Source organism: Acanthaster planci, linkage group LG01 (assembly GCF_054643075.1).
Source record: "Acanthaster planci isolate LZ-2023a linkage group LG01, COTS_SCS, whole genome shotgun sequence".
Classification (NCBI taxonomy): Eukaryota; Metazoa; Echinodermata; class Asteroidea; order Valvatida; family Acanthasteridae; genus Acanthaster; species Acanthaster planci.
Genome location: NC_141777.1, coordinates 38,988,595 through 39,003,631, shown reverse-complemented (window position 1 = coordinate 39,003,631; position 15,037 = coordinate 38,988,595). Strand labels below are relative to the sequence as shown.

The 15,037-nt window shown below is 39.9% G+C and overlaps 1 protein-coding gene across 18 annotated transcripts in view; it reads left to right on the top strand.

Annotated features, from left to right (window-relative positions):
• LOC110980495 (uncharacterized) overlaps nucleotides 1-15,037 on the top strand; it is a 202,728-nt gene that overhangs the window by 135,647 nt on the left and 52,044 nt on the right. For all 18 annotated transcript variants that reach the window (XM_087146343.1, XM_087146364.1, XM_087146359.1 and 15 more), the window contains one exon: nucleotides 8,944-9,299. In XM_087146343.1, coding sequence (XP_087002469.1) covers nucleotides 8,944-9,299 — 356 coding nt within the window. The remainder of the gene's footprint in view (nucleotides 1-8,943; nucleotides 9,300-15,037) is intronic.

Here is a 15,037-nt window from a genome sequence, read left to right as displayed (position 1 = left end):
ATTTACTCGATCTGCCTTTGAAAAATTTTGGTAACGTTTCAGGCCAAATTATGTCAGGTTGATTATTTCCTTGGCAAATTTGGATTTTATACAAAGATCAATTGGCACAGGATAATGCTGCATATTCATGTATACAGAAAAGAACTGATCAATCAAACGTAACCTCAAACTGCTACCAGTTTTTGTTTGTTGTGTAGGTTTTTTGTTCTATATTGAAACAAAGTAAAATACTTTTAAAGTCAGGCATGATTTGGACCAAATTTATCAGCAAACGAACATGTGAAATTGTATATCATCTGTATATATACTTAAGGTGTACAGAGGTCAGCATAAAGAAATTAGTATTATTCAAAATTCACTGCAGCCTTCCTATCAAAGTATATGAATGTCTCACTCATGTTATCTCAGTCGTTTGTATCAATACAAAGTGTTTCTGCCTAATTAGTCAAATCAATGAAACTCATGCATGTACTGAGATCGAAGGGGATTCTTACAATGTGTGTCGGGCAGATACCAAAGGTGTAATAGGATTAATACTCCATTGTGAAGTATCACAGTAACAAGGCTTCTTGAACAAACCAATCGTAAAGATTGAATTTTGTCAGGAATATGAAGCTGGCCAGAGATTCAGCATATACTTGCTTGTTTCAGCACTCAGTTGTAGACTAGATAGAATGTGCAGAAGGTGTGAAAGTAAATGGAAAGTTTATTGAGAACTGACTGGCAACTTACAGACTAAATTTCCTTGGCAGAAGTTTAATAAATGCGCGTAAGTATGTACATGTATGCTTACCAGTTAAATATGAACCACCAATGTCTTCTCTGTACACATCAGTGCACAATACATGTACCTCCCAACAGTGCATAATACCTCCCCCAAAATAAGTCAGGTTACTGACTTTTAGATTGGTTCCCACCCTATCCTTTAAATACAGTATCTAGAACATGATTCAAGATGGAGGACAAAGGACTAGTTGTGTTCTGAGGCTACACACCAAAATATGTTTTTAATATTTTACTGAACATTTTTGGTAATGGAACCCATATAGGGCTTCTCAACAGCTCTCAAGGTATTGTAGCTCATAAGACCGAGGAAACCTTTAGAGAGAGGACAATGAGAAGCATCACAGTTTTAGTGGGCGGGGGTAAAACTTGTAGAATCAGGTAGGGACTGAAAGCTCGTGTGGATTGAACTTGGAATCGAACCTGGGCCGCAGAGGTGGAAGAAGCAGACAGAACAACTATGCTAACTTGACTCCGCTGAAGACATGACTTGCAATGACAAATGTGGGTTGGGAATGACTCAGCCTACTCTCCCAGATGATGTGTAACGGCCACCCATAACATGTTATGGACTCAGTAGCCTCCTCCATGATCAGCCATAGGCAAGTTATGCCTTTTGTCAGAAAAGCAAAAGTCCACTGGAAGTACGTGGATGCTCATAGCCAGCCACTGACTTTACTTATTTTTTGGTAAGCTCTGTGGACCCGGTTCTGTTGATGCTTATGACATCAGAAGCATTTTTTTGTTTCTTGAACACCAGAATGGACCTGAGGCATGAATTTTCCATGGACGAAAGATTGCAAACCAGCAAGGTGCAAGTGCCCTCGAGTCATTGTCTTTTTGCTAGGTTTCTGAAGTGGCATCTTTAGTGCATGTGCCACAGTCATCACCACAAAGCTCTGTAGATAATGGCATCATTGATTTACGTTTCCCTCACCATTCTTGTTCTGCTGGTTCCTTGGAGGAATTGCCTTGGAGAGGGTCAACAGCCCCCAAGCTTTTCAGAGTGATTTTGGCCGTCTCCTTATACAAGATAGACCATTTCTTCTCCAAACAGTGAGGCATTTCCTCTGGTGTCCACGACTCTATTGAAAGATGCAGATTTGACTTATCTCATTGTTGTTTGCATTTGACAAGCTGTAGGCATCAGCAACAATTGGGAAGTATTGCAGATGAACCTGTAAATGTGGTTACCATGGGAACGCATTGAAAGAGATGATTGGATCGGAGTCTGTTTTGCAGATCAATAAATGCTGTGGCAGTCATCAGAAGTGAATAAATGTGAATAGCATAAGAATTATTTCAAAATCTACATGTAAATTCAGAATGATAACAACTGCATGTACTCGCAGATGCTACCATTACAATCTTCACCAAATACAAATTGAGATAAAAATAGATGTTGGCCTTCAGACGAAACATTGTACAAAGTGTGTGTATATAGACTGAAAAGAATATTAAGAATCGCATATATAATGACATGGCATTTGATTTTTTTCTCAGGAAATTTGTGGAATATGTTCCTCACATTTTAAATTCTTGTTTTTTTCAGTTTTGTATGTATTTACTCACTTTTTCCATGATGTACTTTCAATTTAAAGTATAATAAAATAGATATTTGAAGTAAATTATAAAAACAGTACAGGTATATATACATGGTGAGGATGCCATTTTCAAAAGGACGAGTTTTTCCGTTCATCCTTCATTATAAAAGGAATCTTGGTGTTCCCCATGCTGTCAGTTACAGTTGTCATTGTTCTCATTAATTACTAGTTAGTTCGTTTTTGGTCATGAATCCACTTTCTTGTGTACATGTGCACATAGGCCACCACTCTCAAGGATAATTCCATGTGTAAGGTGCAACATAAAAGTAGATCCAAGCACCACTTCTGGCTTTACTGTGGACTTCGTATTTGTTGTCGTCTCTTTTTTACAACCTACAGCCGCAATGCAAGCGCCCATCAAAATCACCCAACCTGGTCCAGTATCTAGACTTATGCTCTATTTTGAGTGATTCTGTAGTGAGTAGGACATTTATAGTTGTGAAACAGTGTGAAAAATACAGTTAGTCTTCCTGCCTAGTATTTAATGTCTTGTAGATTTGAAGTGAAGCAGCTCACTAATGGAAGGGAACATTTTAGATGTACCCTCTTAACAAACATATTGAAATCTAAATTGTACCCTTATGAGGGTATAGTATAGAGGAATTGGAAAAACTTATTGAAAATGTGAAATTATTGGTACATATTGTTAAATGGACTGCCCCTGGTAAAATAGTCTGTGACCACTTTGATTTCATTTTTGACTGTTTTAGAAATCATAAAATTCCCCAATCTGGTACAGTCCCACCTGCTACTTCACTGAATAACCCACACAAATGTTTTACCTCATTTCTGCTTCAAGGATAAGGCCAGTACTCCAATAAAAAAAGAATTAAGCATAAATAGATGTCCAACACTGTTGTCAGGTCTGTTTTTGTTGAATTCAGGCTTAATTTAGTAACCATGGGTTTTTAGTTATGAGTATGATAATAAACACATATTTGACTGTTAAGCGGGTCCTCTTTTCTTTTAAGTTATAACTTAACCCTTAGAAAAAAGTGGTGCTTTAACTTTGTAGAAGTAGTTGATACAATAAACAGCATCCATGTGAAATTCAACCACAAACACTAGCCTTATTGACTCCAACTCTTAAAGGTACAATGAGGAATTTCCCATGTCTCCTCTGAACCTGCCAGAAAAGACAGAGAGTCGGCATCTTCAAAAGCACAGCAATGGATGAATAGTTTGGCACCAGACACAATGGAGCCACTTAGTGTAGTTTGGAAATGCGTTCACTTTGTAACACAGTTTGGAAATGGGTATGTTGGAGCAGTTGTAACCTCAAAGCAAATTTTGTCAGTGCTGGGATTTGAGTCGGAGCAATCGGCACCCTCATCCAATTTTTATTGGTGCATGTCGGTTTGGAATTGAATATGGTGCCTTTTGAATTACATGTATTTGAAGTATGTGTGAGAGGATGCCATTTAACAGGTCTGTTTATATTGGAAAAGATTTTCAGTTTGACACACCATGTCAAAACGTCATGCAAAATGATTCAGAACTTTCTGGTGAGTTTGGAAATTGTCACTTAAATGTATAGAGTAGTTGGTTTTCAAAAGAGACAAATTGTGACCATCTGAAAGTAAACTGCAAGTTTGCATTGCTTTACCATTTATTTTTCAACCTTAACAGTTTTTACAATAAAAGTTTTTCAAGGACACTTTGCAAGTGCCCCACTTGATGACTTTATGGTGCCTGAAGTCTGCTGGTTTTTATGGCCAAGTTCATTTGGATGCAGTCAGCGGTAGGACAATAGGTGTCACGCGCTGCTGGTTGAGTGTGGTGCCCTATCCAGCTCTACATGTACCTTACTCCCTCAAAGTTGAAAAATTAACTGACGAAGCATCTGTGGACAAAAGTTATGTGGTCTCACGCAGTGGTGGTGACAAAAAAGGCAGCAGTCCATGGGAGGATTTTGCACGTAGTCAGTTAATTTGATGGGATATAGGTTATTTGATAAGAGAGTCAGATACTCTCTGTCAGTTGGATTCTGGGCCCAAGCCATAGCCCATTGGATCCCTGCAGCATCTCTCAGTTAAGCTTGTTCAACGTTGTTACAAGCAGTATCTGTCACACCCAGTGCTGGGAAACCATTTGGTATCATGTTAAAACAAACAGACTTGGAACCTCTTGATGCGGATTGCACTATACCTCCACATCTTGTGCCAAGTGAAGATGGAATGAAGGTAAGGATGAATGTGGAAAACTGGATTCACCTGTTGGTTTCTTGTGCACAGTGATGCATTTAAAATGAATTATTGAATGATATACACGAACAATTAAATATCCCAGTACGTCTCTGCTCAGTTTTGTAGCTCACCAAAATGTTGTATTCACTGAGACAGTAATGGTTACATACATGTACATGTAATAAGATGTACAAAGAATTCAACGAGTGCTTGTAACAAGCTTGCTTTGTGTTCTCATCCAGCTGAAGAAAGATCAAGAATACCTGCGATTCACAATAGTGGGCCTCCAAGAGTTTGCAACGCGTAAAATTTGTCGACCCTTTCCAAATGTGCACTGGGTCGACAGATTTCGGGCAGTGTGATTGGCCAATGCATTGCAAACACTTGGTGGCGCACTATTGTGAAACGGCCATATTTGGCCAAAGCTCTATTTTCCGTCAGATGTAATAAAATACTTCAACTCAAAAATAGTTTTGGTTTGTAGTCTTATGAAATAATCAAAAGTAGTCCAAACTTGAATTTTTGCAACAAGGCAGAAACTGATACTTCACATTGCTGCATTTTTATTCTCTGAAGGAAATTAGTATCAAGTGTGCTTCTATTATGTTGTACAGAATTCGTTTCAAAGAACAAAAATGGAGGGGATAGTCTGTGGTCCATTCATTATAAGACATCCCATCAATCATTCTTTTGTGCGTGTATTTGAGGATTTCTAGGTAGACCTGCTGTTTTTTCCCCTGCAGGATGCGGTTTTGCTTTGTGGTTATGTTTTACATAACTCTGCAACTTTGCTTTGACAAAGGAGCTCCCCCACCCAGAACTCTGAACTGTACAATTAACCAAACCTTGCAGCAAACTTGAAGAGGATAAGGGCATGTCTGTTCATTCACATAAGGCATGGAGCCACTGTAAACCGCCTTAATAATCCAGATGGGACCCAGGCAGATTTGGATAATCAGACAGAATCTACTCTTGATGCTGGATGAGGGTGGGGGGTAGGAGCTGGGTACATATCAGGGATAGATTGTAGCCAGTAGGGGTTACTCCATTCTCAGGCCCATTGTTTCTGTTACAGTGATCCAGAAAGATGGACAGCCTGATAAAAAGAATGATACTAAATTGCTGATGGCAACGTGATAGATCTCAGCTACTGATCCAAACCTCAGGGATTCTATGGTCTGTAAGAAAAATCTGTAGTCTGCCATAGACCTTCTTCTCCTCAGAGTTTGATTTTCAGATAAACTGTCATATGCCATAGGACAGGGATTACTTGTGTTTCCCCGGATTTTTTCCTACTTCTTGTTTTGATTATTTACATATAGAAGTGTGTTACATCAGCTTAACCCTGTTTCTATGAGTCATGTTTGAAAACTTGCATTTAAAACTTAAACAGTGTTGCGTGGTGAAGCACATGTGACATGCATTTAATGATAATCACATCACTGATTTCAAGTCTCCAGAAGACAAACCTTGGCAGCATCAACATTTTCCCAAGTTTATAAGAAAGATGTATTTATCGCAAAGTAAATGATTTCAGCCACACAGTGAATCCAGGGATGTAATTTTTCCATTTTTTCCTGATTTTTGACCTGAGCATCTGGATTTGAGTTCTGCTACTGTTTGGCCTTTTTACGTGTCCCACAAAGCAACTTCAAGATACAATAACCAGCTAACTTTTGACAAGACTTAGTATTTTAATGTTGACATTACTTACTGCATCCCATAATTGGCTCATTAGGTGGATCCCCGAACATATATGTGCATGGATTTCTCATCTTGTGTGCACTGGACTGTTACGGTCACTAGGATTGCTTTCCCCATTGTGGTCTGCATCACTGGACATTTCACCAATCTGCATATGCATTTATTGTGGCCTTGTCATCAGGGTCTCTAGTGAAGAATTACTATTATGAGGTAATCAGTCCAGAGCCCTTTTCACACCACAAACTGCTAATTCAGGGAATCTGGGCCCCAGGTTGAAAATCGATTCCCTGGGTTAGTGTTAACCTGGAGGAACATTTCACACTTGCCCTGTAAACCTGAGATTAGCCCTGGGCGGCACTAACCCAGGGCAACTGTCAACTCTTTCACACTACAGAAATCTAACCCAGAGAAATCGGGGAGGCCTTGAATATTAATGATACAATGTGACCCAGGTTTGATCAACGCATGCGAAATGTGGTTTGATAGCAGCAGGTTCCCTGATCTAGCCGAAATCAGAGGCACATACTGCACCAATGAGGCACCGTACCAGTGTAACATTCATACTGGCGCATGCACCATTGTTTTGCTTCACCTTTGACCTTACAAGATAGTTCCAGGTCGTCATGCAAAATTCTCCAAGCAACTCACCCCAGCAGTTCGCTAGCCCTGAGTGTTTTCTCACTTGCAAAGATAACCCGGGGTATATCTCAAGGTCGCTGTTAACCCTGAGATCGGTGAGTTAACCCTGCTCATGAGCAGGGTTAGAAATTCTCTGGGTTAAGGGCACTTAACCGGGAGCAAAAAAAGTGTAGTGTGAACACAACTGTTAACCCGGGGAATCTCGGGAGGGAGGGAGGTTATTTTTTGCTAACCCCCCGAGATTCCCCGGGTTAACTTATAGTGTGAAATGGGCTCACAGTCAGCATCTCTGGTTCCAGTAACACAGTGCACAAGTAAGCCTACTATGTGCTCCAATTTGGTATGTGTGTCTGTGACTTCTTTCAAAAAGCAAGTTTGGGGTTGTCTATAGTCACTTTTTATTTGGCCTCGGATAAAAACATGACTTCTTCCCTGTTCAGTGACATTTGCGAGCCAGACAGGGGGGTGGGCTAATCTTTGGTGGAAGAACTTTTGACGCCCAGGGGAACACCATAATTTTGAAATGGCAACTTCGCTTTGCCAATCAAGTGTGTCCAAAATTTATTAAAAATGAATGGGAATTTGTTGAAGCTCAACAAATTGGAATGAAAGAAGCCTTCAAAGAAATTGCTGACTCCATGCAGTCATTCTATTCTTTGCCAGTTTATTGTTAGACTAACAATGAAAGTAAAAAGGGCGAAATGTAATGAAATTTTTATGGAAATGAATTCCCTGTGTCCTATGCGATGAAAAGCTTTAATTTACAGAGTAGTTTTGATATTATGCCTACCTATAGACTTTTACATTTTTTGGAGAATTTGTCTGGAAAATCATTCTTTTGGCTTTGAAGGGATAGGTAAAATGGTGGCATTTGGGGTTTCTCTTTAATATATATATTCTAACATGGGGAAATTGTTTGACAACCAGCCTGTACAGTTTAATTAGAATTCAGGGACCCTCCCAAAAGTGTATGAAAATGAAGTTTTTTAAATCAGCGCCTCCTCTCTCTTGAATCTTTTAAACAGGTGTACTAACAAACGATTTCATACATAGCACTGTATGAGAATACCTTACATGTCTCTGCATTCTTACTTTGCAGCCACCCTTTAGCGTTAAACATTCTCCACGGAAAGAAGGTTATCCAAAATAAGCGATTGCAGGTCTTCTGGAAAGGTTAATTGTGTATCGAAAACTGTTGTGCATCATTTGCGACAGGCTTGACACGAAACGTAACTGATGAGAAAATATACGTGGATATTAATAGCAAACAATCAGTGCGCTGTTTTATGTCATGACCAGAAAGTCATTAATGTGCACCAGACATTTTAGCACTTGCTGGGGTTGGGTTACCAGGCTCTATCCCTGGTTTCCATCAGATTCCAGTGTTGCTGAATTGTGTCAATCATTAGTCTTGGCTTTACTTGTATGATTTCACAAGAAGGTGTTGTAATCGACATACATGTCTGGACAGCTCCTTGCATGCAAATGAGTACCAGAGGGATTAGTACAGGGCTTGTGAGTAGAAGTTCCTAAGTACATGTACATGTACATGTGATTGTGTCAATGTTGCAATGTTAGGGATGTTTTGGGTTCTGTTTTCATCCTTGGTTTTGTTCCCAGTGTCAGAGTGAATAAAGTAATTTGTAAGTTAGAGCTTTGGGAGTTGAAATAATTATTAAATGTGCACATACTGTGCATAGTTTGTATTGCTAAAAGTCACAACCACGGAAACGGTCATCAGGGTCGATCACGTGGACCCCATTGCTTTGGGCATGGGGGCTGTTCAGCAGACCAGACTGTTTATCTGCTGTTTGTAAATCTTATTAAAATATTTATTGACATAGCCCATATTGTCTTTCAGCTGATCTTTTATCAGATGTTTTAGCCCATGCAGTAGTTAAAGAAGTCACCAATGATAGCTATTATGCCCTTGCTATTGTTGCACAGCATGCTTGCATTTGATAAAAAAAGGAGGTATTGGCATTGAGTGTCATTTACAGTTCGTTCCTTTTTCTTGTCATAAACAGACTAGTTATGGGGCATCAGCCAATGGTAAAGGCACAGTTTCTGAGATGTCAGTCGCGGGAAGACCAGCCATTCCTCAGAACCTTCCCCAGAGCCTGAGTTACCTGCAACACCACCAACAGATGCAGCAACAGCAACAGCTTATGCAACAACAGCAGATGATGCAGCATCAACACCAACAGCAACAACACCACTTGCAGCAGCAACAACAGCAGCAGCAAGCCGACAGGTTAGCTGCTGCGACTGCAGGAATGAGGCCACCGTTTAATCCGGCTGTGCTGCGGTCTGGTACTGGACCCCCAATGCCTGTAGGAGCAAACATTGCTGGAACCTCGGCTGCTGCCTCCTTCTTTGCCAGGTGAGTTCTTGAAATGATTGGTTTTTTGGTGATTTGTGAGTGTCAAACATTTAAATACTAAAAATGGTACAAAAAAGACCAAAAACACCTTTTCACACTTGTACATGCTTTAACAATTTGTCTGCAAGCTTCAGGCCCCTACTGATTTAAAGTTTCTGAGTTACTAAAACCTTCATTGTGAAAGTTTCTTTACAAGCGATAAATATATATGCGTACATTATTTATTTCTTTATTTTTAAACCCTTAAGGCTTGCGTGGAATTCCCCATTAGTTTTACATTTTTTAACAACAGTAGCTCATTTTCATATGCAGTGGTAACAGGATACAAGTTGTGCATGTATTTTAGTGTGTGTTCAGTGACAGTGCTCATAAGACCACTGACATAGTATTAGTATTGGATTGTAAGTCTAGCCTGTCCACTTCCTGTTTCGGAAGTTCAAAAGTGAGCACGTTTTCACATTAATGATTTCAACCCCACTGGTACACTGACAATCAGCTTCTTTCCTCTCCTGCATGTGTATTTGATGTGCATCACTGCTGACATTTAAGGGCGGGCATAACAAAAATAATCTGTGCAGCTAGCATTTCCATCTGGTGCGGTGGGGTTGGTAATCTGCCCGGACTTAGCTGTGACATCCTGGTCGTAATTACACAAATATGAGCTCGCTTGCTGCCCTGTACCTAGAAGATTCTCATGGTAAATCCAGACCTTGAGCCTGTAGGCCAATTGCCATCTTGCCTTGATCACTTAGCCAGCCGTCTGGCAAAGTTTGCATAATGTTGAAGGCTTGAAGCCTTTACATTAGTGTGACCACTATGGTGTGACCGTGTACCACCTAAGCGTTTTTGTGTGCAAGGTTTAGACAGTTTGAAGTCCAGTTTCTCTTGCTAGTATGCATGATCTGTGTTGTGTACTAACTTTTTCAAATGAACATCAATACATGACTGACACAGTGGCAAACTTGATATAAATTATTAATGAGAGTGAAAAATGAGCTTGAGTTTTCTTGAATTTCTTAATGGATTACAAGCGCTTAAACTTTGATAACTCTCACATCTACTCCCCTCCCACTTCCACCGCCAGTGAAGTTATAAGGTTGTTCTTATTCTTTCATTTTAAATATGGGGTATATTCAAAGTCTTTGTTCTTTATAAACTTCAAATAAAGTAATCATACATTACCTACTTCATCATCAACTGTATTAATTTTTGAAGTCTTTTAAAATAATAGTAAACCTTTTATTCTCAGTTAAAACTGTAAAGGAATGGCAAAATTTTGTTCAAGTTTTGGACGGTCTTTTACCGTCTTTTACAGAGTGACTCAAATAAAGGCAAAATGAAACAAAAAAATTATACACAACTACCGAATGATCCCTTTAAGAAACTGCAAGAGGCCACCTTTTAGTGCTTGGACTCTGTCATGAATTCTGACAGCCTTTCGGGTGGTCTTGTTTGGATTGAAGCTCAGGAGACAGGAAGTCACCTCTGACAGGTATATGCATGGTGCCCAGGCTAAGTTCAAATCGCAGGCCAACCCTTCTTTCTCTTTCTTTTTTTTTTATTCATAACTCTGTGAGGTGCCACATCTCCAGGATTGGATTTCCCTCACCAGGGGACCCGGTACCTTTTCCTTTGCAGGTGTAAAACTGACCTAAATAGCACAGGTTAATTGCCTAGGTACAGCCAACACCAGGAGACAAATCAAACACTACTGGAATGATGAACGGTAGTATTCTGGTCACGGGCAGTTGTGGCTTGACTCTCTTACTTCATTTTAGGTTGTGTATTTATTGGCTTGTTCAAGCAAGAGAGACTTCACCTTTCAGCTCATTTTCCCCCCTTTCTTTGTTTTCCTCTGTTGGGACATTTCAAATCCCCTAGTGTTTGACCACAGTGCCCAGTTTTTCAGTTCCAGAAGCACACAGCCATATGTTGGTCTCACAGGAAATGACCTCAGCGGTTAGCCTGGTTTACTGAGGTGCTAAAATAACTGTGTGTGTCCACATACCTGGACTGTAATCACCATTAAAGTTCATGGCTGTTTTTATGATGACAAGTGTTAAACACAGCAAACCATTTGGCAGTGGGAACCGCAGTGGTTAAATGCGTCTTTGTGAACAAAATTTTAAACAGCAAATCCTAAATGTACAAAAAACATTTTTAGATGACAAAACCAAAATTATGTATTAAGAGGCATCTTTATTTCTCAAACTAGACATTAGCAGGGAATAATTGGATTGAGGGGGGGTGTAAAACCAAACATTTTCCTCGTGGATTACTCAGGCTGCTATTTGTTCAAACCGTTTATTAAACCTTCACCTGAGGGAGAGCTGAATTATCATTGGTAGGGACTTGAGTGTGGCCAAAAATTTGTTACAGATTAAGCTTTTTTGTCACGTTTCTTGGATTCCATACCTCTGCTTTGGCTCATGTTCAAGAGGTGTTATAGTAAGGGGCAATCCATTGCAAAAGTAGAAACTGATTACCTTGTTACTGACTTCATTATCATTTGTAATTTTTAAACAAAACATTTTTCCAAAAATGAAAGTGTAAGTAATGTCTAATAACGTTTCCTTTTATTTCCATTTTCATTTTTTGTAGAAATTCATTTTGTCAGTAAATTAGGAGTTAGAAAAGCCAGTAACCATGTAATGAGTTCCCACTTCAGCATGGATTCACCCTAAGGTTGGGACTACACAGGAGTGGCAATACAAATGTAGACATCCACTGGATAAGGACTTTTTCTGGACATGTAACTTGTGTTAATGGTAAACCCTAATAAGTCAGCTGGGATTTACTTTCACTCCAGTTCAACTTGGAATTCCTTTGACTAATCCAGCCTTGGATCATCATCTCTAATCCTACCATCCTATCAAACTGGAGCAGGAGGAGCTCTTAAGGCTTATATCACATCTGTTTTAGGCAGCCTGGTATATGTTGCACCATTGGGAGACCCACCGACCTGCTTCTTAGATGTTGGGAGCAGTGTAGACTGGGCATTTACCCAGAGAAGCTGACAAAGAGGCTACAAATACACTATTGATATAAGCAAGGGAAACAAAGGGGACATTGGTGCATCAACAGGTCTACCATACCAGCCTTCATGCCTGCTTTCCTCCATGGTATGTTGGTCTGAAAGACTTGAATGGAAGTCCCCTAAGTCCCAAAGATGAAAGGTACGCCGACACCTTCATCAAGGATTCCTTTTGTTGGTCCCTATGCCTGGTAGTGTCGGACACTGGCCCGATTGTGTGGCTTCTTTTTTGCAAAGCTTTTTTTGACACTTGAGAGAGACTCAGAATGAGGAATTCAAAGAGAATAAGGAGTGGGGTTTCTACATTTTACCTTGTGATGGAGGGGAAAATTCTTAAGTTGTAACTAGAGTTGTGAACCATCAGCTTGTTTATCCTGAATTTGAAGGATTTGTGCAAACAACATAATCATATTTATTTAAGACAAAAGCAAGGAGTAATCAACTTGATCATTTGTTTATTTGTGTTAATCCTTTTGTGCATCTCCTTTAAAAATGTCTGTTTGTTTTGCTCTGTTTGATTTTCATATTCAAATTGCTTGTTTGCATTTGTGATATGCCCCAGGCCATTATTAAAACTGCCTGCTTAAAGCTTCGCTTAATCATCCATTCTTAAGTCACCAAACTTTAAAAAAATCTGCAAGAAACTACAAAGAGCCTGTCCTGTCTGCTGAGGGGTCCTTGTTGTCTTCTTTCCCTCCTCAGGGGTCAAGTGGGGTCGTGCCCCATGAGTGGGTACTGATTGATGTGATGAGTTGTGAGAACTTTTGAATATTTAGAACCGGAAGTTGGACACCTACAGCATCATTGATCACACCGTGATTAAGATGTTCAGTTCCAACAAAGTCACATTTAAACAAGAAATTATGATTAATTATTTTGTTGTATACTGGTTCCAAATTTAAGATTCATTGTTCGTGGTTCAGGCACAGGCTTCTTGAGATGGACTTTATATTCAAAGGCTTGCATCAGCTTGTATTGAGAGACTAAATGCGTTTGTATGTACTACAGTGTACATGTACATGTATGCTTGCAGTGCATGGGTGGATAATCTGATTTGTCTCCAGCTAGGTAAAAAATGTGCTAAGTGTGGGAGCGTATGTGGCTGTGGACACTTTCCTGAGTCAGGTATCATCATGAGGATGGGAGTTTGATTTGGTTTGACCCAGCTGATGAACATTTGTGAACCATCACAGCTGTTACAGTTCTTGGTCAGAGGTACATGTGGCTATGTGAGCAAGACTCACTGGTGATCTCTGCTTACCATAAACTCCAGAGAAACTTTTGGTGACACTTAGAGAACAGAAAACAACTCTGCCGCAGATGTCCGGCTCCTCCGTGGTTTTACAGGGATGCTTCACCTGGTTTTGGTTGGATTAAACGTTTTTGACAGGATGCGCTGTTAAGAGTGCCTTTCATTGCCCAGAACAAATATTGTTGATAACCAATTTTGAACTACTGGGAGGCCTGCCTCAGCTACATGTATCCAAATTGCATTGCCAGGCTTTGAAAACAGCTGCTAGGGGAGTTTGTGCTGGGCTGCAGGGTCAATTTCCCGCTCGTTTGCACTCCAAAGCAGCTTGAATGCCAGATGACTAGAGGTTTGTGTCTCTTGACCAGCGGCCACACTCCATGGTCCTAGATCAGACACTCGCCTTCATCAATCCTGTGCAAGACCAGAGGGGTTGTATTGGTGGTGCACAGCCCACAGAATAGTCGGCCTATCACCAACACTCCAGGCCCTCTGCCGTTTGATTGGCATAACACCGAAACTAGGCCATGCAAACAGATTTTTTTCTTGGGCAAATTGGACTAAATTAAGCAGTCAATCAGTTTAGCGTTGATTTTATGCTGCCGGCATTTATTTGGAGTGGGTTGGGACAGTGGGTTGCTACATGGAGGAAAATCAAGTTATTGGAGATGCTGCAGTACTGCCCTGTTTGTGACAGGAGGGGAGAAAAGCACCAGTTCCCAAATACTTACATTAAGTATTAATTGTAAGATCAAATCCAACTGCAGTTAGATTGTCATGAGGAAAGGCCTTCCATTGCCAGGGTAATTCAGTGGACACAGATGGTGAGATGGTTAAATGAATTAATGGAAAGGAAACTAAATTGGTTAAGATGTAGGATGTGCTGTCAGAAGTAATGAATTGTGATGGGCTGAATATGATGTCAACGTCAGTCTCACATAACAATGTCAATCCTGTTTGAATTAGGCTTCTTCCTTATGCCAAACTTCTTTTGTTTGATGTTTGTCTGTGCTTCATGTAGGTCATTTCAGAAAGTGTGTTACGAAGCATTCATTATGAGACCTGATATTGGATGGGAATTTACTTCAATGCCTGTATCACACATTTGAATTCCATTAATGATTCAACCATTTTCCCAATTAATAGTAATTGTGTGCTCATGTAGCTGTGTCAGAAGAGTTTAGTCTTGCTGCCGTTATGCTGGCTTTGATGTAGTTGTATGAAACATGGATGATCCATTCCAGAGTTGATTTTACAGAGTATCATGAATTTGGTAACATGGATACATGGCATTATGAAGTACATACTTGGAACTGGCTTTCTGTGATTTGTGTGGAGTCCTTTCCAAGTTGAATACTATTGCCTTGGTATGTTACAGATGTTCATTCATTCTTACGTACTTGTACTGTACGTACCGTAAAATCACTTAGTTGCCATTTCCTGTAAGAAAAATAT